Genomic DNA, 24849 nt, shown 5'->3' with positions numbered 1-24849 from the left:
CATCATGCACCACGAAAAGACCACTTAACTTATTAAAACTGATTAAAATTAACTGTTACCCTATCACATTTTCCTATGCAGATAATGTGACTTAAATATATCGCTAAAAGAACCGGCTAATTTCATTTTTCCCTACTAACTTTTTAGGAAAGTTATCATAAGAAAAAAGAAAGAGAAGACCACTTTAATGTAAACAATGAAGACATAAACGAATACGTTAGAGGGCTATATCGACCTTTGACCTAAAAGGGATAGTGTCTGAATATAAGAGCAAGGAATGCGGCATTCTTCAATTTTACCTTGATTATTTCTCATGTGCATTTAATGGTGAGTGACATTACAAGTGAAATAACCTGTTTTCAAAGTTACCATATTGCTGACATTGTATAAAATGTTCACTATCATGCATCGGAATGACTCAAATTTGCGGTTTCGGTTCCCTGATCGCAGTAAGAACGCCGGGTCGGTGATTTATGTATTTGACTGAGCAAGTTGAGTTATTCAGTAGATCAGATGTGTCGGCAAATAGGTCAAATCATTGAGGTAGGGTCTCCTTCCTACATTCATTGCCTAGTCTAATATAAGTGTCTGTGTTTATATTCCCTACAGGAAATCGCATGGACTTTCAGTTCGTCGATTCATCCGGACAACAAAGATTGGCTCGCTACAATTTTATAGACAGAAATCAAGAGAAAATCATCTGTTAGTCGCAGCCGATGTAAATGCATGACTGTCACACTCGTAGCCAGAAACTGAAGCACACTGCGTTCGCAAAAAACCTCCAGTGACTGAACTACATTTCCAAGGAGACGCCGATTTTAAATGGTACAAAATAAACAAGGATCTGAAACTGTCGGTTAGTTTTTTAAAGAGCTATACTTACTATGCAATGTTTTTCATTTCAAGCAGTAGAGGCACATGTATGCGGTCACCGTTGCGTTGTTTATAGTGGCTTTGTAATTTTTCCAGCATGCTGTTCATTGTCTTATATTGATATAATTTATTTGAACAGAGCTAAACAGTGGTTGCCAAGACAACTGGACATAGCCTTGTGTCTCACTTGATTGATGCGCTTTAGGCTGTTGATGATCAATACATGCTTAAGACGAACAAATGTTAAACATTTCATTTGATAAGGAATTGGAGGTAGTCCTATTTCGAAGTCATGCACTAACTTTTTGCCACAGGTATGCTGTGGAAACTTCAGTGCTATGTAATACCTCATCACCATAAAGATTTTGTTGTGAAAGCTGTGAGCAGTCAAAAATGAAGCATCCAACAACTTATTTCAGCAGTTAATTGTGTTTTAGGGAACTTAAAAGCATAATTTTGACAATTCCAATGTATTGTTTTGGGACGGGAAGGGCCACTGAGATCAGAAGTGATGTCACTTACCACATTCTTCATTAAATTATCTGTAGTTGATAAGCCCGTTATATTTTTTGGGGAGTGTAAGTCAACCATCGTAGGATGTTTGTAGGTACATATGTGTTTTATTAGGTCTGTCTGTTGGCAAATTTATTCACAAAACTTCAATTACAATGGAAAAACAAAGGAAGACAACATTGCTAATCATCTTATTACATGAAACATATTTGATCCAGGGGCTCAAGAAACATAAATTTGAAACCGTGCTGTTTATGAACAGGTTTGTGAGTGACAACCATGTTTAATACCATGACATACTAGAGTCTACACCTAATCAAATCCTCTCCTCAATCAAAAACATATTTATTCATACATTTTAACCATGAATAAGTAACATTACAACTTCATTGTGTAACAAAAGGACTATATTCTACCAAACAATGCTTATCGCAAAACACCTTCTTTAGAACGTAATTCCATATCATACATCTGAAAACAGCCACTTTGAAATCTGCATCACTATGTCAGGTACACGCTGTGTAGTTATATATAGATCATGACCAAAACAGGATACCGTCTGCTAGGTGTTGTCCCCATAAAGTTGACTTTGAGGTCATCAACATAGCTCAGGTTTAATATGATTGTTATGTTTTTTTGAAAATTGTTAATTCTAGTTACTCTAAAAGCTTATAATTGCTGGAGAATGTTCCTCAGCTACAAGAAAGAAATCTCATAATCCTAAAACCTAGTAAATTACAGTATCTTATATACCGGTATGTCCGTGTGAAAATCTGCAACTAGTACAGATGAGACTGTTCATACCCAAGGGTACCCTACCACAGAAAATAGTTTTGTTTCTATCGTAGAATGATTTTAATCAGCACAGGTTCATGGTAACTTGTTTCACACTAAGCAAGCTGTAACTTCTAACGGCTTTTTCAGCTTTATTTTTGAATGATGAATTCATGATCCAAGCACGTACAGGACATTAAAATGAATATGCCATTTTAGTGAAGCGAATTTGGTGTGGACAAGAATAATTATGCTTGCCATCAGATGTTCTAGACCGGTTTTAAAATTGTCGATATTTGCCTCGGCATTTACAGTATAGAATGTCTGTTTGTTGATCCCTGTTTCCTTTCTGGTAGATGAGTGACATGATAATGGTATATGCATATCTTTCCAATTAATGTTCATATTATAGTCTATTTGTGTTTAGTTTTATGATGTGTTACATATCTCTGCACACAAACATGATTACAGACTTGTATCATTATCTCATCAATCAATAATTATGTCTTTGTTCATTGACATGCAGCACATCATGAAATTAAACACATACGAATTGATATGCATAAAGAGGACCATTATCAACACACACCGTATTAAGAATAGGAAGAATTTATCGATTGTTGATGAAACCTTTCAACCACAGACATACCAGTCAGTCAGTAATTACAATGCATATATTACCATAAAAATGTAAAAACCAAATTATGTATAAGCAGAAAGATATTGACTCCTCTATATGTAGCCAGAATTAGACTTTTACAAAGTCTTTCATGATGAAAAAGACACCGATTTTATACATGTAAAGACCTTGTAAAGATTAGAGCAAATCAAATAAAAAATGGTTAATAATTCATCAAAATATTTATAACATAATTCAGACAAATAATGGTGGCATGTACTTTATGTACATTGTCTTACATGAATGCTAGTTGTATTCATGTGTAAATATTTACCATGTAACATTGCTAAACAGATGTTGTAGTGTAGTCTTTGTGGTATTTCTGTAACGTAGGTGTTTTGCAGTTGATGTGCATGCAGGTATTTACAGGGTACGAAATCTTATGCATGTGGTACATTCATTGTTGATGGGGAAGTGTAGGTAGAAAGCCCAGACAGTGTAGGCGGTTGCTGTTTCTGCCTTGCCCACAGGTCATTTATCTAATATACCACTACAGCCTTAAATAAACTCATGGTGTGTGTAATGAAGTGATATTACTGGTACCCATGAATGATGGGAATTCACGGTACAAAGTTCACTTTGTTTTCAGGATGAAGTGAACTATTGCCAGTGTTGGAATAATTTCATTTAGTTAACTACCCCGAAAAAATGCAATCAAATGAAAAAACCAATGAACAAAACTAGAAATTTTTCTGATTTTAAGTATAATGTATGTTAGTATATTGTACAGGTAGTCTCTGCTAGGTATGTGGAGAAACATAGTAAATATTTACTGAAGTAGAGTACTAGTATTACAAGGGAATTGACACATCAAGTACAATCAGTGTGTCTTAAGATAGTTCGCTCTTCCAAAGTGAAAGACTTACATTTTTGCTCAAACTTTCTTTGAGGAATTTTTCAACCATTCTCTTTTAAAATCAAGAATAAAAATTTGGGGTTAGCATGCAAATTTTGGAACAAGGGAAATAAATTACTTAAGATTTACTGATATTCAAAATTCAAAATGGCCGTCATCCCTGTGTTGACTGTATGGAGAAAAATACAGTTTTCAAATTTCGAAAAACTAAGCCTGTGAAAAGTTTTCTTACACCAAGAGCTTTAAAATGAACCCCCACAAGTTATATACTAGTATTAGAAAAGAATTGTAAAAGTTTGAGAGTCCAAATTTGTGTCCCTGAGGCGCGTTCTACCTTAGAATGGCAATGGCAGTCCACATTTCCTGCTTCTAGCAGAAGTGATTGCTGACATTTGCTATTTTTGTGATGTTGGTCTTTTGTCCTCCGACCTTTGAAAGTTGTGTCAATGCAGTCGTCACTTTATTAATAGATAAAGCTGAAAACAACCTACCCCTTTAAAACCAAATCAGAAAACATTTCTTTGCAGTGTGATTTTTTTATGCCGTTGTTGAAATTTAAAAGATAGAATCCTTCGGCAACAGTCTCAAGGTTTGCTTTTAAACAGGATTAAATTAAGAATGGTTGTACAAGAGAAAGTTTGAGCGACCAGTGAATAGCCCTCAAAATTAAAGCAAGGTACAATAATTCAAAGAAATTGCAATTCAGTTTTTGCAAACCCTGTGGGAACAGTTTGGTGCTACAGGTATGTGACCTTCACCTTTATATGTTAATGATAGTCAACTCATTATCAACCAATACAACTTGAGTTCTCTTTATTCAATGTAGTCACATGGTTTATCAATTCAATGGTTGGGCAATCAATGTACCAAAGAGCAAAGAGAGTGGCAATGCATAATGCATTCCTTTCAACGTGGCAATGCAAATTTCTGCATCTCAGCATTTGGACACACACCTTTGTCCAGGATCTATCATTGTTAACTCTTTCAGAACCATGGTTTAGCCCAAACCCATTGTTATCAGTAGTGACAGAGGCCCCGTATTATGTTGACAGGGAACTTGGTGTGAGTGGGCCGAGTGAAAACAAGGGCTATGTTGATTCATATTTGTCACTTTTCTTCACATTGGTCACTTTTCTATAAGATGTAACATCACTGTACAGATTTTCAATTCAATAATTGCTCAGCAGTATTTGTCAATGTGATTTTGATTAATTGACAAAATTTTCAAAACATTTACCAACAAGAATAGAATATAAATCTGGCAATGTTTTCCTTTTGAATAAATTCTACTCAATTCTGTATGCATATATACAGATACTATTTTTAGATGAGATGCAAAGAGATTTTAGCTGCAGAATGGATTTAGCTATGTATCTCTATTATTCTCATTCTGAAAGTCTATTCACTGGTATTCATTCAGTTGCACGTAATCTCATCTGATTAAAATCAGGTTTGAATAAGCTCTCAGCCATTACTTCTTTTAGAACATGATTGCCTTTCATGTTTCATGGCCTCCAGCGATGATCAACTAACCCTTTCACTACCAATGGTTTGGCCCAATCCCATTGCTTACTGTAGCAAAAGATGGACTGCTACACAGGGAAATGGGGGTATAAGGAAATACAAAGGGTGATGCACAGAGGAGGCTTGCAACTGAGCCAATGTGTACATCTGATATTCAATCACATTGTACGCCAACTGGTTTTTCTCTACTCAAAAATATTATTCATTTTGAATGACTTCTGACCAAACTAGGACAGTTCAATACTGCAAGGTTGTCAACATTGAAATTCAAAATCCCATTTCAAGAAGGATACTTGGAGATTTTGCTTTGGAAGCTGTAATGTGGACTGTTGGTTGTTTTCCTTCACTGAATCTGTTTCAATTCTATTTCTAGTCAGTTACTCTAGAATGAATGCATTTTGCTCAATCATCTAAAATTTAATATTCACTTTATTCCTTCAAGATGGATCAGAGCACAGGAATATGGTGAACAACCTCAAAAAGCAATCAATGCATATCCATTTCATATGCTAATCCATGGTACAAAGTCACCATGTACTCGGTTCTCAGGTGACCTTTTCTCTTCGCACGACAATCATAATTGGATTGCACAGCGGTTACAGTGGCTGCATACGTAGTTGACACACTGATCAATAGAATATTGGTGCTCAGCTGCGTCAATAGTTAGTGGCAACGCTGAATTATCAGAATATTTATTCAGAAATGAGCAGATAGAAATCGCAGCCCTTGAACAAATAAGTACAATTTCAAGCAGCAGATCTATCATGCTCATTAAGGGTGTATATATTTTGCATGGTACGCTTATTTGCTTTCCCGATATATTAAAGTCCTATAAGTTATATCTTTTTGCATTTGCTTACCAAAACAATACCATCCGATCTTTAGGGAGATGTTTTGGATTCTCGTTGTTATTGTCTTTGAAAATGTCATGGTATATTTGCAGCAGCCATATTTGAACATCGACTTGGAAATCAAATCAGTTGTTAAAATCTACATTTTGTATTCGTCGCCGATGTTTGGAAAACTTTCTTTGGTCACATTTCAGTAAGCTTAATTACATAAGTTGCATTTGATTTCAAACCATCTTATTGAAAAAGAATGCAAAAAGATACAGCTGTTGTAGGGCTTTAATCTAGTTCACACTTTTTGAGATTTTGTTTCCTTTGACATACTGTCTGCTTAATCCTATCAGATTTACATGTGTGCATCTCTACTGGTACATGTGAGTTGAACTGGCAACAAAAACAACAATAATCATATATGCTGTTTCTGTCTATGGTTTAATTGTGTATTGAGTTCCTCATTTAAAATTTTTAATTTCTTCATTTAGGCAACCATTTCATCAGTTATTGTCAGTAAAACGACCTTTACAAATATTTGACCGCCTGCATTTTAGAAATAACAAGAATTGTTTCTTTCTCTTAATGTTGAACAGGCAAAATACCACAATTTCTCACAAAGAAGCCCCTGTGAGTCCAAACTACTATGCTACCTGCCAGAGAGGGCAGTATGTAAGTCTGTTGAAGGAGTATGGGCGAGAAACAGACGGTGATTTTAAATTCTCATAAATGTCTCTTCCTCTGTAGAGTGGAATCCAATTATGAAACAAGAAGATCTTTGATGGTAACCCTGACAGTGCAGAGTAGGTAACATCAAAGCAACAATTCTGAAGAAAGAGAAGATAACAGTATTCCTTGCTGCAGAAGAAATGGCCAAGTTAGACTTTCCCACACTACCTCGTACAAAGAGTGCTGAAGAGGTTCCAAAGTTATTCCGAGAACCAGATGTTCACAATGGCTACCGAGTACCTCATCAACCACTGAAATATTACATTCTTAGTATTTTTCAAATGCATAATGAACTGCTCAATGTCTGGACTCATCTTATTGCATGTTCCATTTTAGGCTATAAAATGTACACACTATCATCTAACATAAATTTCCCCCACGATCCGTATTCTTGGCCGTTATTTTTGCTGTGCGTATCGTGTTGTGTTTACACGTTCCTCAGCACGTTTGCGCATTTATTGCAGTCTCACTCAGAGCTGGTTCACTACACCTGTTTTTTCATTGACTATGTCGGCGTCAGTCTCTATGGATTCTCCAGCGGCCTCGCCCACTTCTATTACAGCAGTCACAGGTCCTTTCTCTCCATCGTTGGCGATGGTTGGCTATTTCCTGTCGTCAATCTCCTGTTGGCGTGGTTCGCGTGTGCAGCGTGTTGCTATGCCAAGGTCAAGTACGACCGTCCCTACCCCTTTGCAAGGAAACTCTGGCAGCTTACTTCAGTAGGTAGTCTATATGTCTGGATCATCTCTCCAATTTTGCAACGCATTTTTCTTTGCTGGTCTAGTCCCTGTGATGATGAAGCCATCTATCACCATCAAATTCACATCGTATGGTTCCTACTCGGGACCATATTCTTCGCCACTCCATTTCCACAGAAACTAGCGCCGGGTCGGTTCGACATGATCGGTCACAGCCACCAACTATTCCATGTCTTTATTGCTCTGTGCACATACTGTCAAATGCAGGCAGAATTTATAGATATGAAAGGCAGGAGAGATTTCATTGAGTCTCATTTCAGGGTGAATATCTTCAGTACATTAGGCATCACGCTTCTCTTGCTTTTCTTCAATTCTCTGACTGTTCTGTGGCTGAGACAAAAGGCAATGACAAAAATCAGTACCAAAAGGGAGTAACCTTTGACCTCTAGATATTAGAATTGCAGGAAGTGCTTATGAATAGCCTAAATCGGGTAAATCAAATTTTAACTCACAAAATATCATTGTAGATTTTGATGTAGATACTATCATGGTTCGGAGCAAATGTTCATGCCAAATTTATTGAAATGTGCAATGTACAGCGGATTCTGAAGGATTCTGTGGGTGGTATGTTTGTGCAATTTTATGTTTGTTATTTTATATTCATGTTAAATCTAAAACAGTGCCTCCAGGCGAGTTTGTCGGACTTCATGACAATGGTAACTCAGCTACATTGGAGATTTGTATTCAGGTAGCGTTGATGGTACTGACATCCATTTGGCGTTTTTTGTGAATTGTTTCTTGATTATGGTGAAATCCTATTCATGGGACATAATAATCTTATACTCGGATACAGGAGCATTCCTCATTTAGAATTGGAAACGTTACTCGCCATTATATTCATCGATTCACCATGAATTTCACAAAAGAGGAATATAAATTACAATGGCAAGAAAAAAGTGACATGCACTGAAAGCTCTGGTGGTCAATGTGTTAACTCAAAACAGTCATATCACTGAAATGAGTTTGTATCTTATGTATACGGATTTATTACAAAAAAAATACAGTCTATTTCACTGATATTTTATTCAGAAAGTTACACATGAAAGGCTACATCATGTGCATTGCTTTACTTGTATCCCTTTGAACGATAGCAAAATGTGACTTGGTATATTTGACGTCAGAATGACACCATGGATGTAAAATGTTTTAGAAATCACTCTGCCCCCAGACAGTTTTAAAAGTATATTCAAGGTACACACTGATTTTAATTAGAGCATAATTTATAGTAATTTGTACAATGTTATCTTATATATTTTAACAGTTATATTGGCGTGTAAATGCAAGGTACACATTGAGTTTAATTTAGATTACATTGTAATTTTCACTGTTTGTAAAATGGTTTTATTGGTATACAAGTCATTATTTAATTCCGTTTTAAATTGTGCAGATTTTATCACGTGTTCTCCACTTGTGATTGGTCAGTGTTTTTTCTGAGGGAGTGATCTTAGTAAATGTAACTGAAGTTCCAAAGCGTTTTCTCACTAATTTTGTTGCAGGTATATCAGTGCAGCCATTTGTACTGTCGCCCTCATGCCATTCATGCAAAATCCTCAACTTCGGTGAAAACTGAATATTCCGGGAATATGTAGATCGATGATAATTTGTTCAGAAAAAGAACATCTCTCTGATATCATTACATATTATAAGTTAAAGTTTGTACTGTATTCTATTTATTTTGTTGCATCTGTATCTGTATATGTTGTAAAGTCCTTAGCAATACTGTATATGTATATAAGGTAATTGATTTTTTTCACATTAAATGTGAAAATTTTTATAGATAAAAGGAGGTAAGATTATAATTTGTATAAGAGCGAGTATAATTTTTGAATTCATTTTGTGAGCTTTTCTACAAACCTATTCAATTTCCATTTTCAGCTGAAATGAAAAAGTAAACTATGGGTAAAAACAAGGTTGTCAAGGTAAAATACAGTGAAGTCTGTGCAATAGAGTATCTTCAGGAATGCAAATTTTGTATTCACCTCATAACTTTCAGCTTGCAACTCTCTGTGAGAGAGTGTTCTGATTGGAGAGGTGTCCACAAAGACATGTTTCATCGTTCGTCACTTCACAGAAGATATCTGAAGTATTTCAGATGATCTTCAATTGTTGTGTTGGTCATGAAAATCTTATATGAATTTTTTAGCAATGATATATGTTAGCTGCGGATCAACTTAACTGATTAAGGTAGTATGCGCCTCGAAAGTGAAAGACTTAAACTTTTGCTCAAATTTTTCTCATGGAATTTTTTAATCATTCTCTTTCAAAATCAAGAATAAAAATCAGGGGTCACCGTGCAATGTTTTGTACTAGAGAAAGAAATTACCCAAGATTTACCGATATTGTGAATTCAAAATGGCCGTCATCCCTATGTAAACTCTATGGATAAAGATAAAATTTTCGATTTTCAAAAAACTAAGACCGTGAAAGTTTTTCTTTTACCAAGGGCTTCAAAAGGAGCCCCCACAAGTGGTAGATCAGAAAAGAATTGGAAAAGTTTGAGAGTCAAAATACCTGTACCCGAGGCGCATTCTACCTTTAGCCATTCAAACATAACCTATAGCTGTGTGCCTATATGCATAGTGAAAGGAGTCATGCCAGGTACCTAATGTTTTTAGACATGTTTTTGTCTTTCTATCACATCCATCATTTTGGTAGTCCTCAGTTCAAATCACCATCTTTTGTCATGCTTCTAATTATCTTTTATCACTCAAATCAGTATATTGTATCATGTAAATCACTTTTATCATGCAAATTGCTATCTTATGTCATGCAAATCACAATCTTTTAATACATTCATGCCATTAATCATGTCACTTCCAAAATTTGGCACTTATCAACCCCTCATTGTTTTCTTCATAAAGGCACACCTCATGGTAGACAAAATAGGCATGATAGAGTTGAGCTTTTGTAAAATGTGTTGATTCAAGGGTAACTAGAGGTTGTGACAGACTGAAATTTTTTTTGTCAAAAACTGCCCCTCCCCTCAGGTATATTAATCACAATGTCATCCTGTTTGTATATTCAGAGAGGTTATAGTAGTGAAGATCAAGTTTTAGTTACTGTGAATATTGTATGTATCAAAATGTTATCTCAACTTTTCCCAGGATATTTACTATGGTATTGTTCATATATATATATGAGGTCATTTCCAAAACTGACAAGCATTACATTATATTATTTAAAGGTGAAAAATCACAGGACTTCCTTACAAGTGTAGCAAAGCAGTGGGTACAGAACATTTGAACATTTAGTTGACATTTTATTGACATATATGTATTTATTAACTAGTGTTTCTCAATGCTTTACCAGTATTTTCAACATCTTGGGCAATGACAAAAATTCTAAGCTGACTGAACCGGCATAGAAACTTAACATCCTTATACTTGATGCTTGTAGTACAGATGTTTTGTTCTCATTCCCAGAAACACTACATGTACAGTGACCAAGTTAACTGTGTTTATTCTTGTCAATTCCCAGCAAGTTGTAAGGCTCTTGACATAGCCAAGATGAAATTTGCAATAAGCTGTAAGTTTTTCATATATTAATTAACTAATGTGTTTATTAATTTATTTGTTCATTATTTTATTACTTGCCAATCAATTGTAACATTTGGCAGCCGTTCACTGATTATAATAGGATGCAACTAATCCACAAAAATTGTGAAATGACTTCTTCTTGTGAAAAAGGAAATATAAAAAGATACAGGAAACTGCTAATTCATGGTTGGTCGGATATTTGTTAAGACTGAAGAAAATTCTGCCAACACACAACAATTTTACAAACCAACGTAATCCAGTTTTAAAAAAATACAGTGTGGCTCTGTATTCTTCAAGTGCACCTAATAGGACTGTTTGCCAGTGGGAAGGTTTGGATGTCGACACAATGTTGCGATTTCGCAAAGCGTTACCATGCACCAAATATGTATGCGTGCATATTCAAATAGTAGAAATGACGTTTCAAATTCTGTGCTTTACTCTAGCAAACAGTACGAACCAAAACAGCAATTTATTCGGTAATTAAATCAGTTTATCCAAATTACAGTCATCCCCGTGTTCCTGTTAATGATCAAATCTGCAAATGAAATTGTTACGGATTTTTCTATTAAGTTAAATCGCCAAAATGTGAAGGTCAATTCTGATCCATATTGCAACTTTAATTCAGGTTTGTTACTGAATATAGCTACAAGAGACACTACTACTTGAAATGCAGACACATTGTTTCAGTTTTGCTTGCATGACTGTTGTTTCAGTTTGTAGTCTGAGCTATTAATATGTCTTTTAGTGTTCATGGTAACATTGAAAGTCACCTATAAAGTTGTATTTTTGTCTTTGTTGCATGTGCAATTTCCAAAATTATAATCTAAATTGGCAGACAAATATTTATCTTTGTGTATTAATGAGAGCAAAATGACATCATTTGCAAACAGCCATATTCTAGTGAACTTAAGAGCTTCTTTCCTGGTCTTCATATTGGTTCAGGAGTAACAACGGTTCAGTTGTAACAGAATGAAGAATAATGATTGGTTAGTTTCCATTAATAGCAAGCCTTTGGTGACAATTTCAGCCAATGACATTCCTTGTTATGTCTGACTGTTTTACACACTGTTTAATTCTACCAGAGTCAGAAGATTAGCTTCAGTTGAGATTTTAAAGGAGCATTGAGTTTTTTAAGGAGCATTGTATGAGTTTCATTCAACATTTTTTAACTGTCATCCAACCTTTTAATACTAGCACATCCCTTGCCATTCCATTTGTCAGTTTTCCTACAGCAAGTATTACATGAGATTGATGATACCATTTTACTATTTGACAAACTTTCAACCTGTACATATGCATGTGTATCATGTTCCACCAGCATGTAAAGGGACATTAGCTGTAAGTTTTGATAATATTTTCATCGTTTCTGTTCTAAGATAAGTTCAGTTTCTCTTGTTCTCGCCTCCCCAGTATGCTGCAGTACAAATTACTAGCAAAGCAAAGGATATGCACTGTAGATAGTATGCAAGGTTATTGGGTGCAAATGTTTTCTAGTCCTGAGTGAATTACAGTAAATCATACCATGACATTGGACATTATGCATGTACAGGGTGTGTTTACAAGTTCAACGTCAGATATTTCAACATGATTTTAGGAGTTGAACAAGAAACTGCAGGTCACAAAGAGAACAAAAATAACAGAAATATATCAAATGTTACGGCTCATCACAGACTGTAGAGGGACTGTGAGCTGTTAGAACTTCCTGTATCCATACCAATGTACAGGGTAAAATTGAAGTTAAGATTTTGTCATTTACATCAAAGACATATAAAGCCATAATGGCATTTTTCCCCAGACAAGAGAGGCTATCATTTCATAACTTTTACAGCATTTTCCATGGCATTTGAGCCCATTTACCGTTAGGCTGTAATATATCCAGCATGTTGTAATAAGAGTTTGTTGATGTATATAGTGATGTGTGACAAATCAGAAAAATCATCTTTGAATACAAAAGAAAATACAACATGTTACTTCATTCCGTTTAAGGTTTAAATTTTGCATCAGGAAGGAATAAAGCTTCAACACTTTTATTGTTTTCAAAAGATACCAGAGGATTTCAGGAAGAATTTACTTTTCTGTTCTCATTGTGTTGTTACCTATTTACCTCCCAAGTTTATTCTAATTTTTTCAGAAGTGTGATTGGAATTTTTTGTGCCAAGGAATCATGGGAAAGTAAGCCATACTAGCAATGAAATATTTGAAATATTTGAAATTGAATGGTTGTAAAAAGTGTTCCATAAATTTGTCATTGCAGTCCAAAAGCAAAATATGATTTTGAAATTTCAGATTTTAGTACAGAGCTTTGTGACTTGTCATGTAACTTACAGAAGAAATTAATTGCAATATCTTTATGGTGACAAATTTAATGTATAATTTGATGTGGCACTCCATATACTCATGGATGTTTTCTTGTATTGGGATGGTTGCCCCCTGGAAAAGTTCCACCCAGACTACCATCCACCAGACTTAGGGGATAAAGTTAGAGTTAAGTGTCGTGTGGGTGGATGTCCAGGGGGTGACTGTCCTAGACCTTTAGTCTACAAGCTGATTTGTCTTCAGGATTTTAGTAAATGTGTGTTATTTTATTCCCCCAAGGACATAATTGTGTGGAAGTGGAGATAATGAATTAGTTGTTTAATTCTGAAGTGCATTTATTCATGGCTATATGTTGTATATGTATTGGGAAGTGTAATCCAGACCTGCACATGTATTGTATGAACAACTGATTATCATTAGTATGTGAAAGTGTTGAAATATCAGTGACACAATAACCCTGGACTAACACACTTGCACTTTGCAGGTAGTGCTGGTTAATGCAATTTTCTTTACCAACAAATGTTATTCAAGTGGTTAATTCTATATAGTCATGTAACTGGATCAGATAAAAAAACATACAATATTTGAAATAAAAGTTCAATTTTTGTTAGCTTTCTTGGCTGCCCCTGACTATACTATAACAGTTGCTTCTTGACAATCAAGGTCAATTTCCAGCAATAGCAATTTACGTCACATCGCACACTTGGCAGCTGAGGTGAACGTGTAATCAGGTGACTATTTCCTTCTGTTCATATGTAACCATAATTAATAAACTTGTAATTCATGTATATTACCAAGAAATAAAATCATATTCTCAAACACTACAGTATCCTTGAGTTTGTAACCCAGTGTGTAGAGTCGACTATATGCAAAATGTGCAGTCACACAACTGCCAGCTATATCCATTTACTATACAGTGGGAAATCCTGTGACTGTGTACTTTACCATGGAGCTACTCTTGGTAGCTCCATGATTTTACACGGAGATCAATTTGGCATGAATTCTAGTAGTGTTTCAACAGGATGGCATCAACAGGGGGGATTTTCCCCTTCGAGAAAATTTAGGGGGATTTCACTAGTTCATGTGTTCTACTTGTATCTCTATTAGTTTGACTGGCATCATTTTATTGGGGGCTGGTACCCCCTTGACAAATCACTAGGGGTACCAAACATGTCAACAGAGGGGGAATCCCCCATGCCCCTTTCTAGATGAAAGACTGTGTAAGACATTGTTTTGTTCATTATTCCCCACAAATTTACACATTTTCACATGACATAATGGAAAAATGAAAAATAATGGAGTATTGAGTTTAAAGGTTCGTTACATGATTGACTTGAATACGTGTTCTTATATCAGACCTGCCAGTCAATGATTGAATAGTAAACACCTATTGCCTGGTCATGAGGGCTATAGCGACCGTCTATTACCCCGAGGGGCCGTGTGTTACCAGAAACACATCGCTATTCCCCGAGGCCGTAGGCCGAGGGGTATAGCGATGTGTTTCTGGTAACACACGGCCACGAGGGGTAATAGACGGGCGCTATAGCCCGAATAAAGACCAGGCTATAGGTGTTTTATAACACACCATATGCTCATGTTGTATTGTTATATAGTTTTTAATGTGTTTTGATATTTTGCACTGCAACAATCCATTGTGACAAGTTTACTGGCGGATGTTTCCACAGCGCTTTCAGTTGTACTTGGTACCACTTTCTTTCAAAAAATATTCAAAGCATACCTAGCGACATCCTTAGTTGCACCTTAATCTTTTCCGTCGATGAGCTATTCAAGTTCCTACGCTGTTTGAATGTTGGAAAATGTTGGAAAATCTGTTTTAGAGAATGTGTCGTCACCTATCCCGGACGCACATCACGTTCTAGTCACCCGCCATTGTTGCAAAGCTGCAGACGACACTACGGTCACGTGACCGGGCACTTTTCCAAATTTGGTCAAAACTATTTCCCTAGGGAAATAGCTTTTCAAAAATTACCCTCTGACGTCACTTTTTTCGATTTGGTGGGGACTAGACGTATCTATTTTCTCGTCACGTGACATTCTGGCGAATCGCGTCACGGAATGAGCATGTGGCGTGTTATAAAATAGAATAGATCTTTATTGAATCGTATGACACACTCTGGCATACAAGCCTGTACAACCATGGATCGAACTATAGAGGGCGCTGCAACCTAAGGCGAGTACCATTCCCAGTTTACAGATCAACACAGCTGCGTCTGGACTTTAGCACTTGTACCAGTTCAGTACTTCCTTCTCTGCCCAGACCTCGTGAGGCAATGGAGCGCCAGTCGGAGAAGTATAGGACATTGGAAACCAGTGAACTAGCTGAGAAATTAGGAATTCTCCAAAGGGAGCTCGCGAAGGGGGTACATATTGGGATAAAGGTCAGTGAGCTAGCCGTGCCTTGTACCGGCTGGTACAGATCGACGCGTTTTTAACCCTCCGCACCCCCCCCACCCCCGACCTCGTAGGGAGGTTTCATTGATTATTAGAGGGTGTGTCGGAGGAAATCGGGGTGGTTCATCATATAAAAAGTGATCCTGCCCATTTCCCTTTCTAAAATGTGACCCATCTCTTTTCCAATTACTGAACATAACCATACCCAAACCCAAATATGAAAGTTTTCATAGAGGGCGAGTTTAATTATATAGCTATGGGCACAGCTAACTATATCAGGGCACTGCCATAGAGAAGGGTATTTATATGTACTGCAGTTTTGATCCCCCTTTTCGCCTTAGTAGAAATTTAACCTGGAAAATGGTGATATATGCAGACTTTTGAACCAAATCTTTGACTCCAGCACAACTTTGACCCTAAATGGCTCTTAATTTTGACGTATTGTTAATTCATGAGTCTGTAGTGCTTTAATTGAACCAAAGACGAAAATAATTTTTTTTCTTTGTCTGTGATTGAAGTGGCCAATTTGAGAGTGAGTAACATACTCCCAAACTCTTTTGATATGTATGACTTTGCATGATGGAACTGCTGACTTCATTTTAAGTGTACAGACATTCAGAATGATTAATATACTGAATGCTTTGTGTATAAATCTTTGAAAATCACATGAGTTTTTGAAGTTTGTATACTTTGATACTATTACCTTGATTTCCAAGTGGTGTACAATCTACCATATTAATTGTGCTACGTGGAAAATATCTGTTGTATCATCATCGTCGTCATCATCATCATCATCATCATCATCATCGTCATCATCATCATCATCCATCATCGTCATCATCATCATCAACATCATCGTCATCATCATATATCACCATCATCATCATCACATCATCGTTGTCATCATCATCATCAAGGCTGCAATTTGGTTCCATCGCTGCTGACTAATGTTAATACACAAAGTCACAGTAAAGTGTGAAAGTTGAAAAGTGTTACTACAGTTACTTTGAAAAGACAACTCTGTTGCAGTATATGCCTTAGGAGATTCACTGTCAGAAGTGTTGCTGCAGGTAGAACCCAAATATTCATATGTTTATGTATCTATCAATGTATCTATTTATAATCGATGCCCATCTATATATCTATGCATGTCTATCTGAAGTATCCATCTATCTTATATTTATAAACTTAATAGGACAATAAACACAACAAAATTTAACAAAACATGTGAAGCTAACACTCACAACAGAGACAAGTTTTATTTGTTACTAAAAATGTGAAAGAGGTTAGTTGAAAGGACTGTGGGTGTATGCATAAAGGAATAAGTTTGAATGATGGCCCCAAAGCATGCACCCTGCTCCTCAAACTAAGGCAACTTCTCATTACAGATAACCTATCTGATGAAACATGTTGTAGAAGGTAAATTGAACAACTTCGAGTTTGTCGTAGATTCCAGGAAGGAGTTTGAAGACTCTACGATAATTGGACGACCTTCAAAAGAGGTAATTAATACTTTTATATGTCTTCCTAAGAGATGAAAACCTTGATTCAGGACCACAGAGCGGTATCCGTGCAGTGCTAGAACCAATGTGTGCAGTTCATTTTTGAACTTTTTTGCGTTCGCAACTTGATATATATGTAACCGTTTTACGGTTTCAAGCACAATGGCGATGTCCTGTCCAATGTATGTCATGTCATATGCTCCAAGTGTCATTTCTTGTCACTTTCTTGTCTGTGTCTGATTTAATGTGTCTTCTCTTTATTAGGTTTTCTTTACTAAAATAGGGCTTCACGTTTCATCATTTCATTTGCTATGAGTTTGTCTTCCTGCATGTTAGTTGGTTTTGTTTGTTGTTTTCAATACTGACTCAACTCTTCAATCTTCAACTGAAAACTAACTTTTTTGTTCTTCTTTCTCAGTATGATCTATGTCTCCATAATGTATTCATGTACTCCACAAACACAGACCATTTAAGATACCTAGTGACCCAACCAGGAATAATCGATTGGGCAAATCGGAGACTTGAAGTAGCAAGTAAGTGTTTCCAACATGCAGAGGTAATATTAGTGGTCATGGTTATATGACCATGAGCTAACATGGTAGTTCTTGGCGGATCATGGTCACTTTTTTTGTCTTCCGGGACAGTAGTGGTAAACCTTTAATGATATTTTCACTCTTTTGTTATGTACATATATGTCAATATCAAGAACTTGTTCTACCCATCATAACCTGCTGCAACATAAACTATTTGGCTCATCAAGTCAGCGTTTGTATGTGTACAGTCCACTGTAAAAGTTTACATTTGAATTTTAGTACAGAACAGAATTCACTTGTCAACAATGACAATGTAGTTTAAACTGTGTATCTCAATATGCCTTGTGAAGTAGAACAAGAAACTGTAGTTGCCATCAAGAACAAAAAAGTAAAAAAATTATCAAAAGTTACAGCTAAAGTGGCCAGATATGACTTTTATTCCGTGAAACACTGTTTTTATTCAGGATTTTGTTGCATTTGTCAACTATGAACTCTTTCCGCACTGTCAAAATCATGCAAACGAAGCATACAGTGTCAGTGTGCTAATACAGTATGTACAGTGTTCAGTAACCACTTATGACTATTTTTGGCAAGGGAGTTCTTATCAGAGCACTTGAATTCACTTTTCAACACTATGAGCTGATGTCACACACAGCTTGGTGGATGTTGAGACCATTACAATAATCTGTTCATATATTCAGAACAAACAAAATAGAGAAAAACTATGAGAAGTCAAACCAGAGTACATAATTAGCAACCATTAATAAACAAACAGAAGTAAACGATGCAACAACATTGAATTTACAGACACTGAATCAGATACTTGTTTAAAAACACAAAAAAATGTGTGTCCTATAACCCTACTAATCCTGTTCAAAATTCCAGAAGACCTGATTTTTTTTACTGCTTTCAAAAGTAAATCCTTGAAAAAAAAAATTATGTTGCTTGTTATTTCAATTATGCAATGCAATCTAAACTCACTACTGTCATTTTGACCATAATTGGTTACTACAAGCATCTCTCTGGTAATGAAAGTAAAAGCAAAAAACTGTCATCAAATAAGAACACAGATATACTTGAAAAGATACATTGGAGGACTGCTTCTCATGGAATAACCAATAACGATACAGATCAAGTGACGGATCATAATGTTCTATCTGATGGGCTGATCTGTTGAGTTGAATTCACCCTCAATGGAAATCATACTCATCTCATGACTTTCTGTTAGGTAGACTAAAAGATCGTCACTTGAGGGCGCTCTCAAGAGGGGGAGCGTAGGGAATGTCTTTGAGTGACGGATCTTATTGATCCATCTGATGGGCTGATCTGTAAAACAAAACCAGCATGTAGTCATATAACCTAAGCTTGATTAAATATTCACTTCTTGTTTTGTCACAAGATAATGAAAGCTTTCAGAAAATGCATACAGGTAGATCTAAACTCTGTTTACCATTCACATCTCACATGAAATATCAGTGCATTCAAGTATTATACAACCGAGAAGTTATGAATAGAAGACTGCAGAAACAAGTAAAGTTTACATATTTAAATGGGTAGACATGATCAAAACAGATGAGCCATTTACATGCAATTGCAAATAAATGTAAGACTTTAAAGGGATACAGTTGTCAGAAATGCATTCAAAGGTAGTATGGGACCCATACGACCAATGTAAACACTGTATCCAAAGTACCATGGTGATTGATGAAAGTTAAAACATGTCTGTCATAATCAACGTTGTATAATTTACATATTGCAGCTATGATGATGATGTGCATCTTGATATCGTGCACGAAATACATTGTTTGTAAACAAAAAACTCACACAGGTGCAGTTCCAATGATGGTTTCCCTTTAATGACATCTGAGCACAGCAGGTTTTTTGTTTGTTGTAGATTGTGGTTGCTATGGGCCACCACTGATTTCTCTTAATTTTGGACATAGCATACACATCACAAGGTACTAAAGACACTTTCCTGTCCCCATTGAAAGATTGTTAAGGCCAACAGAAAATGCCAACAGCAACCCAATCTGATGAAAATCAGATGTATAGATGACAATGTTTCCATTCTTTCTCATGCTTTGCTGTTCTCATTAGCTCACTGCATCTGAATCACTGCCATTGAAGATAGCATTCACATCTCTCATATTGGCCAGAACTAACCAAGTGGAATGAGGTTTACAATTCCACTGAGTATTTTCACTGTGAGATCGCATAGACGCAGATAAGTATGTCTGCTACTGCATACAGACTGTCCATGGTCTAAATGAACGTATAAACTGTCTGTATCTGTCCAGTGCATGTAATGAGTAGTACAGTGTCTCATGGCACTGTGGTTTTCATTTGCCTGAGGCTAGTGTGTATCAAAAACAATTAACCTGATTGGTTTCTATAAAAAGAGAGTTTTAAACACCTACATTGGATGGTAGTGGTGCAGATATAGTGAGGCAACTATCAGCTATGGAACAGCAAAGGAAGCACAGATAGGAAACCTCTTAAATAGTCATTTTGTACTTTTGAAGTAAACACATCACATATTTTGTCACAAACGCGGCTCATTCATAGACTTGCATGCGACTGCTACTTGAAGGAACCATTCATCACAATTTCAAAAAATAGCAATTAATCAAGAAAGATTGGTAAAAAGAAGAATAATATAAGGTTATTCCCCAAATACCGGGATTTATGTCCGAGTACATCGTGCAGCGGAGGTATTGTCCGAGACGCGTAGCGTCGAGGACAATACCGAAGCGTACGATGTACTAGGACATAAATCCTGGTATTTGGGGAATAACCTTATTATTATACACCTTTTTAGTTCAACTTTACGAGAAAAAAGTCGAAATTAAGGCGTCTTTTGGATGCTCGTCGCGCACTGTACTGAGCGATCTCGAGCAGACTGGGAACGCGTTGAGCGCGTCCGCTAAGAGCGCAGAACGGAATTTCAACCAACGCTGCGCAGTGCACACGGTAGAAATTGTACGTCAGCAGCATAATTTCACTCGAATTCATAGGTTTTGGACTGACTACGATTTGATTTTGGAAGTACTGAAGGCTAAGACGTATATGTTTTTGTAACAAATTTGAAATTTTCTCTTCTTGTTCTCCGTGTTGACGTAAAAGTGTTTTGAGGTCAAAGGTCAAATAGCGTCCAATATCACCTAAAGTTATTGTACTCCGTGTCAAAGTTATTGGACTCCGCGTCTATCGATACCGTAACTTGCTGTACGACGAAACTCCATAAGTTACAGACGCAGGTGTATAATAATAAACAAATATTCAGCTACCTTGGTCAAGGGATTAGCTGTTGTAGTATGATTTGGTGTGGAACCGATATGGTAAATGCCTGGTTTGGTTATTTTCACAGCCAACTGTCCAGAGATTGCGCCAACACTACACGAGGTCATTGCCAAGAATGGTTCTGCTTTCAAGTTTACTGGGATTGGCGTGTTAATGATCCTTGAAAATCAAGGTGATCTACAAGAAAGGTACAGGATGATTTTGTTAGTAGCAGAAGTGTGTTTATCTCAGGCTCTGTCTTAGACAGACAAAGTTGCTATTTTTTGACATTTTTTACATCAAGAATACATGGAATACTTGCGTAAAGTCACCCAGGGTACAAAACGTTGATGTATAACTTCAAAAGTGTCACAAAATAACCCCTTTGCAAAATGCAAACAGATGACTTAGTCCGTGCCCTCAGGACAAAATGAACTATACCTATTCCAACTTTTACCCTTTCATCTGAAAATCGCCTCATCGGCTTCATTGACTTCATGAATCTCATTTTCATCATTTCTTTTGACAAATTCTTCAACATTTCATGATCATTAAATATGCCAGGAAAGTTTAGTGTTAGACAATTGTGGATCTTTACAGATACCAGAACCCCAGTCTCCCTGAGGGCATGGAACTCTCTGCAATAAGCCAGGAACACCACATTGAAGAAGTTGCAAGAAAATGGCCCTATGCCGACCCAGACTGTTCACCAGAATACATACGCTTCATGAAAACACAAATCTTGAACTTGCCAAACATCTGTGTGCAGAAAAACGGGGAACTGATTGCCTGGTCATTGCAACAATTCCAAGGTGCCAATGGAAACACCTTTGTAAAGCCTGAGTATCGTGGTCAAGGATTGGGCAGTCTTGTCACTGCTGAATTGGCAAAGAAGGTATTAGCCAATGGTATGGCGGCTTGTATTGAACATGGGCAACAGGATGAGGTGGCTATCAAGATGCATGCTGGGGTTGGCTTTAAACATATTCAAGAAATGAAAATGTTCTATTTATCATCGTTTGGGTACAGTGATTAAGGGATACTTCATTATATTTTCCCTTTTTCACTTTAAAGTATGTATGTATGTATGTATGTATGTATGTATGTATGTATGTATGTATGTATGTATGTATGTATATGTATGTATGTATGTATGTATGTATGTAGGTATGTGTGTGTGTATGTATGTATGTATGCATGCATGCATGCATGTATGCATGTATGTATGGTGTGTGTATGTATGTATGTATGTATGTATGTATGTATGTATGTATGTATGTATGTGTGTATATGTGCCTGTATGTGTGTATGTAGGTGTGCATGTGTAGGTGTGTGAGTGTAATACTATGTATCTGTATGTATTCGTCATTCAAAAAAAAATATATAATCATTGGGTGATTTCGTTTTTATATTTGGTGGTGAAAGGCATGAGCTGATGAGCTGCCTTTGTTCAAAATGACATGCTAGTCATAAAAATATGTAAGAAACAAATGTTAAAATGATCAGAATTAAACGAGAGACCTTGTAGCCAATAGAGCAATCAAGAAATCAATAGACAAGAAAATCCAACGCAAATTCTGCTGAAATTCCGATCTTACACAGTGAAAAATATTTGAAACCATCTTGCATACAGTGCTTGTAAAATCATCACATACTTATTTCTTGAGTGTAAATGCTGCGATAAAAAATGTAAGGAAAAATCATTTCAAGGAACCAATGTACCATATTTAAAAGCAAAAGAGTTAATTGTGTTCCCCCCTAAATAGAATTACAACCAAAAGTGACAAAATTCTCTAAATTAACATAACAGTGATTTTATCAAGATTTAAACATGTATAAATGACGTAGACAAGAGAAGATCTGTATAGTTACCTGCAAACCAAATTTAAAGTCAATCTGGCAAACAGTTTCTGAGAAGAGAATTTTTGGAGTGAAATGGATAAAATGGATGAAAATTAGATTATTACACACAATTGTAGATACTCTCATGAAATTACCAAATCTACTTTCACTCTAAAATACCCATGCAAAACATCAGAGTTATATGACCAACAGTTCCTGAACTTTTAGTGCCAGTGTGAGCAATGCTGGGTTCATCAGATTATCAGTTGTCTTCCATTGTCTGACATCTCACAACTTTGCACTTCTTTGCCTGAAACCACTGTTCAGAAAACTTGCATGGTATTTGGGTTTCAGGTAACTATGACAACCTGACTTTGATTTGTTCAAATGATGGCTAAATTTACATATGCAAGTTTAGGGAATAATTTTCTCAATTTTGGTCAAATACCTCATATCACCGGTCTACAGCTTTCAAGATAATGTGCAGCATCTCGGAAGCAGTTATCCAATTGGTTGGCCTAATCTTACCGTTATCATTGAATTTTACACAATAGACTCCCTTGTTTGCTGTTAATAGTGACAATGAACCAACCAGCTATAACCTTTTAAACCAGCTGCACATCAGCAGTTCAAGTTTGATATGTACTATCTAGGTAGACTTGGTTCAAGTCGGTGAATTTAAAAAAAATAAAATCATTTATAATAGTTTCTCTTGTGTCTCTCCTATTTCATACAAACCTATTTGGAATTTGGCAGCCCAGGCCAGGTTTTCCTAGCGATTGAATGCATTACCTTTGAGTCTGCGCAATAGTAAGTTAGTTTCTGCCTGATTCACCGGATTCCGGGAGAAACTCCCCTGTATAGCATTCACCCCACTCATTGCGTTCACCCCACTCATGGGTTTCTCATGATTTTGAGAAAGTAGGGGAATGCGTTCCCCTACTAAAGCATCCACAAATCACAGACTTGAACCAAGTCTACTTCTTAGGGAGCCCCTTCAGCTTTCTCAAAATTATCATAAAATTTGCATCTGTAAACCTTTTGATCATTATCAGTTTTCTTCAAAAGTCTTCTCTGCAACTATTCATCCAATAGCAATCAAATCTATTCTGTAGATTTCAGAGATGATAGAGTTATCCATAGTTTCCCAGTTATAATTGTTTCATACTTGTCGCAAAAGGATGCAATGGAAATGAATTTAGCTATAAATTTCTACTTATTTGTGACAAGTCAAACACAACTACCATCCAGAATACGAAATTGCTATGGAGAAAGATGAACAAGAAGAGAGGCATGGGGTGCCCCTGAGAACTGTACAGTTTCATCTTCATGACAAGCATTGTAAGCGTTCACTATAATTACCAATAAACCCTCTAGAAATACAAGAATCTTCACAGTTGAGCTTATTATAATCTGAGAACCTGTTTCTTATCTGCGATGTGTTTGGTCTGCTACATTTGCAACTACCAACGTCGTAAGTTTGTTGTTAAAAGTATTCTTTACTTCAGTTCGCACTATTTTCAAATTGACGTAAGTCAATAAAAGTAAGGCAAAACGAGGTAACTGTAGAGTTACGTCCGAGTGACTTTCCAGCGCAAAAGGGTCGTAACTCAAGTTACGTCCGTCTTTCACGGGTAAATACCAGTTATATGCACTTTTTTAACTCAAAATTTTCATAAAAGATGCATTTCGCATTCCCAAACAATAATATCAATGACTCAATTTTGACCAAAACATGAGTTACATCAATTGCAGGGGCCTGGCATCGATACCTGAGAACCTGTTTGATATCTACTATGTGTGTGGTATACGATATTTGTGAACAAGCCTACCAACGTCTACGGTCTAGACTGCCGTCGTTCGAGGGGGGAGCGCAGAGAGCGC

At 36.4% G+C, this 24849-nt stretch overlaps 2 protein-coding genes across 3 annotated transcripts; both read left to right on the top strand.

Moving 5' to 3' along the window:
- The first annotated feature begins 6927 nt into the window (after nucleotides 1–6927).
- On the top strand, nucleotides 6928–14216 carry LOC139133902 (membrane progestin receptor beta-like). The gene has a single exon (XM_070700673.1). It carries the CDS (start codon nucleotides 6928–6930, stop codon nucleotides 7918–7920), a length of 993 nt encoding a protein of 330 aa, XP_070556774.1. The 3' UTR covers nucleotides 7921–14216.
- Nucleotides 14217–15576: 1360 nt separating this feature from the next.
- LOC139133903 (glycine N-acyltransferase-like) lies at nucleotides 15577–24353 on the top strand. 2 transcript variants are annotated; one of them, XR_011552673.1, is made up of 6 exons: nucleotides 15577–15796; nucleotides 17198–17311; nucleotides 17730–17844; nucleotides 21212–21332; nucleotides 21724–23618; nucleotides 23954–24353. XR_011552673.1 is itself a non-coding variant. In XM_070700674.1 (5 exons), the coding sequence occupies exons 1-5, from the start codon at nucleotides 15689–15691 to the stop codon at nucleotides 22157–22159; spliced, it is 894 nt and encodes a 297-aa protein (XP_070556775.1). In that variant the 5' UTR covers nucleotides 15577–15688; the 3' UTR covers nucleotides 22160–24353. The 2 variants fall into 2 exon arrangements, 1 of the variants encoding a protein (XP_070556775.1); XM_070700674.1 differs by having other exon boundaries at nucleotides 21724–24353.
- Nucleotides 24354–24849: the final 496 nt, after the last annotated feature.

This window comes from Ptychodera flava, chromosome 5 (assembly GCF_041260155.1).
Source record: "Ptychodera flava strain L36383 chromosome 5, AS_Pfla_20210202, whole genome shotgun sequence".
NCBI classification, from domain to species: Eukaryota; Metazoa; Hemichordata; class Enteropneusta; family Ptychoderidae; genus Ptychodera; species Ptychodera flava.
This window is presented reverse-complemented; position numbering and strand designations above follow the sequence as displayed.

Excerpts from the sequence above, each read along its gene's own strand:
- LOC139133902 (XM_070700673.1), top strand. The coding sequence starts at position 6,928 with ATGGCCAAGTTAGACTTTCCCACACTACCTCGTACAAAGAGTGCTGAA.
- LOC139133903 (XM_070700674.1), top strand. The coding sequence starts at position 15,689 with ATGGAGCGCCAGTCGGAGAAGTATAGGACATTGGAAACCAGTGAACTA. Across the intron at positions 17,312-17,729 it reads TTGGACGACCTTCAAAAGAG|TATGATCTATGTCTCCATAA; the intron begins GTAATTAATACT and ends CTTCTTTCTCAG. Across the intron at positions 21,333-21,723 it reads CAAGGTGATCTACAAGAAAG|ATACCAGAACCCCAGTCTCC; the intron begins GTACAGGATGAT and ends GGATCTTTACAG.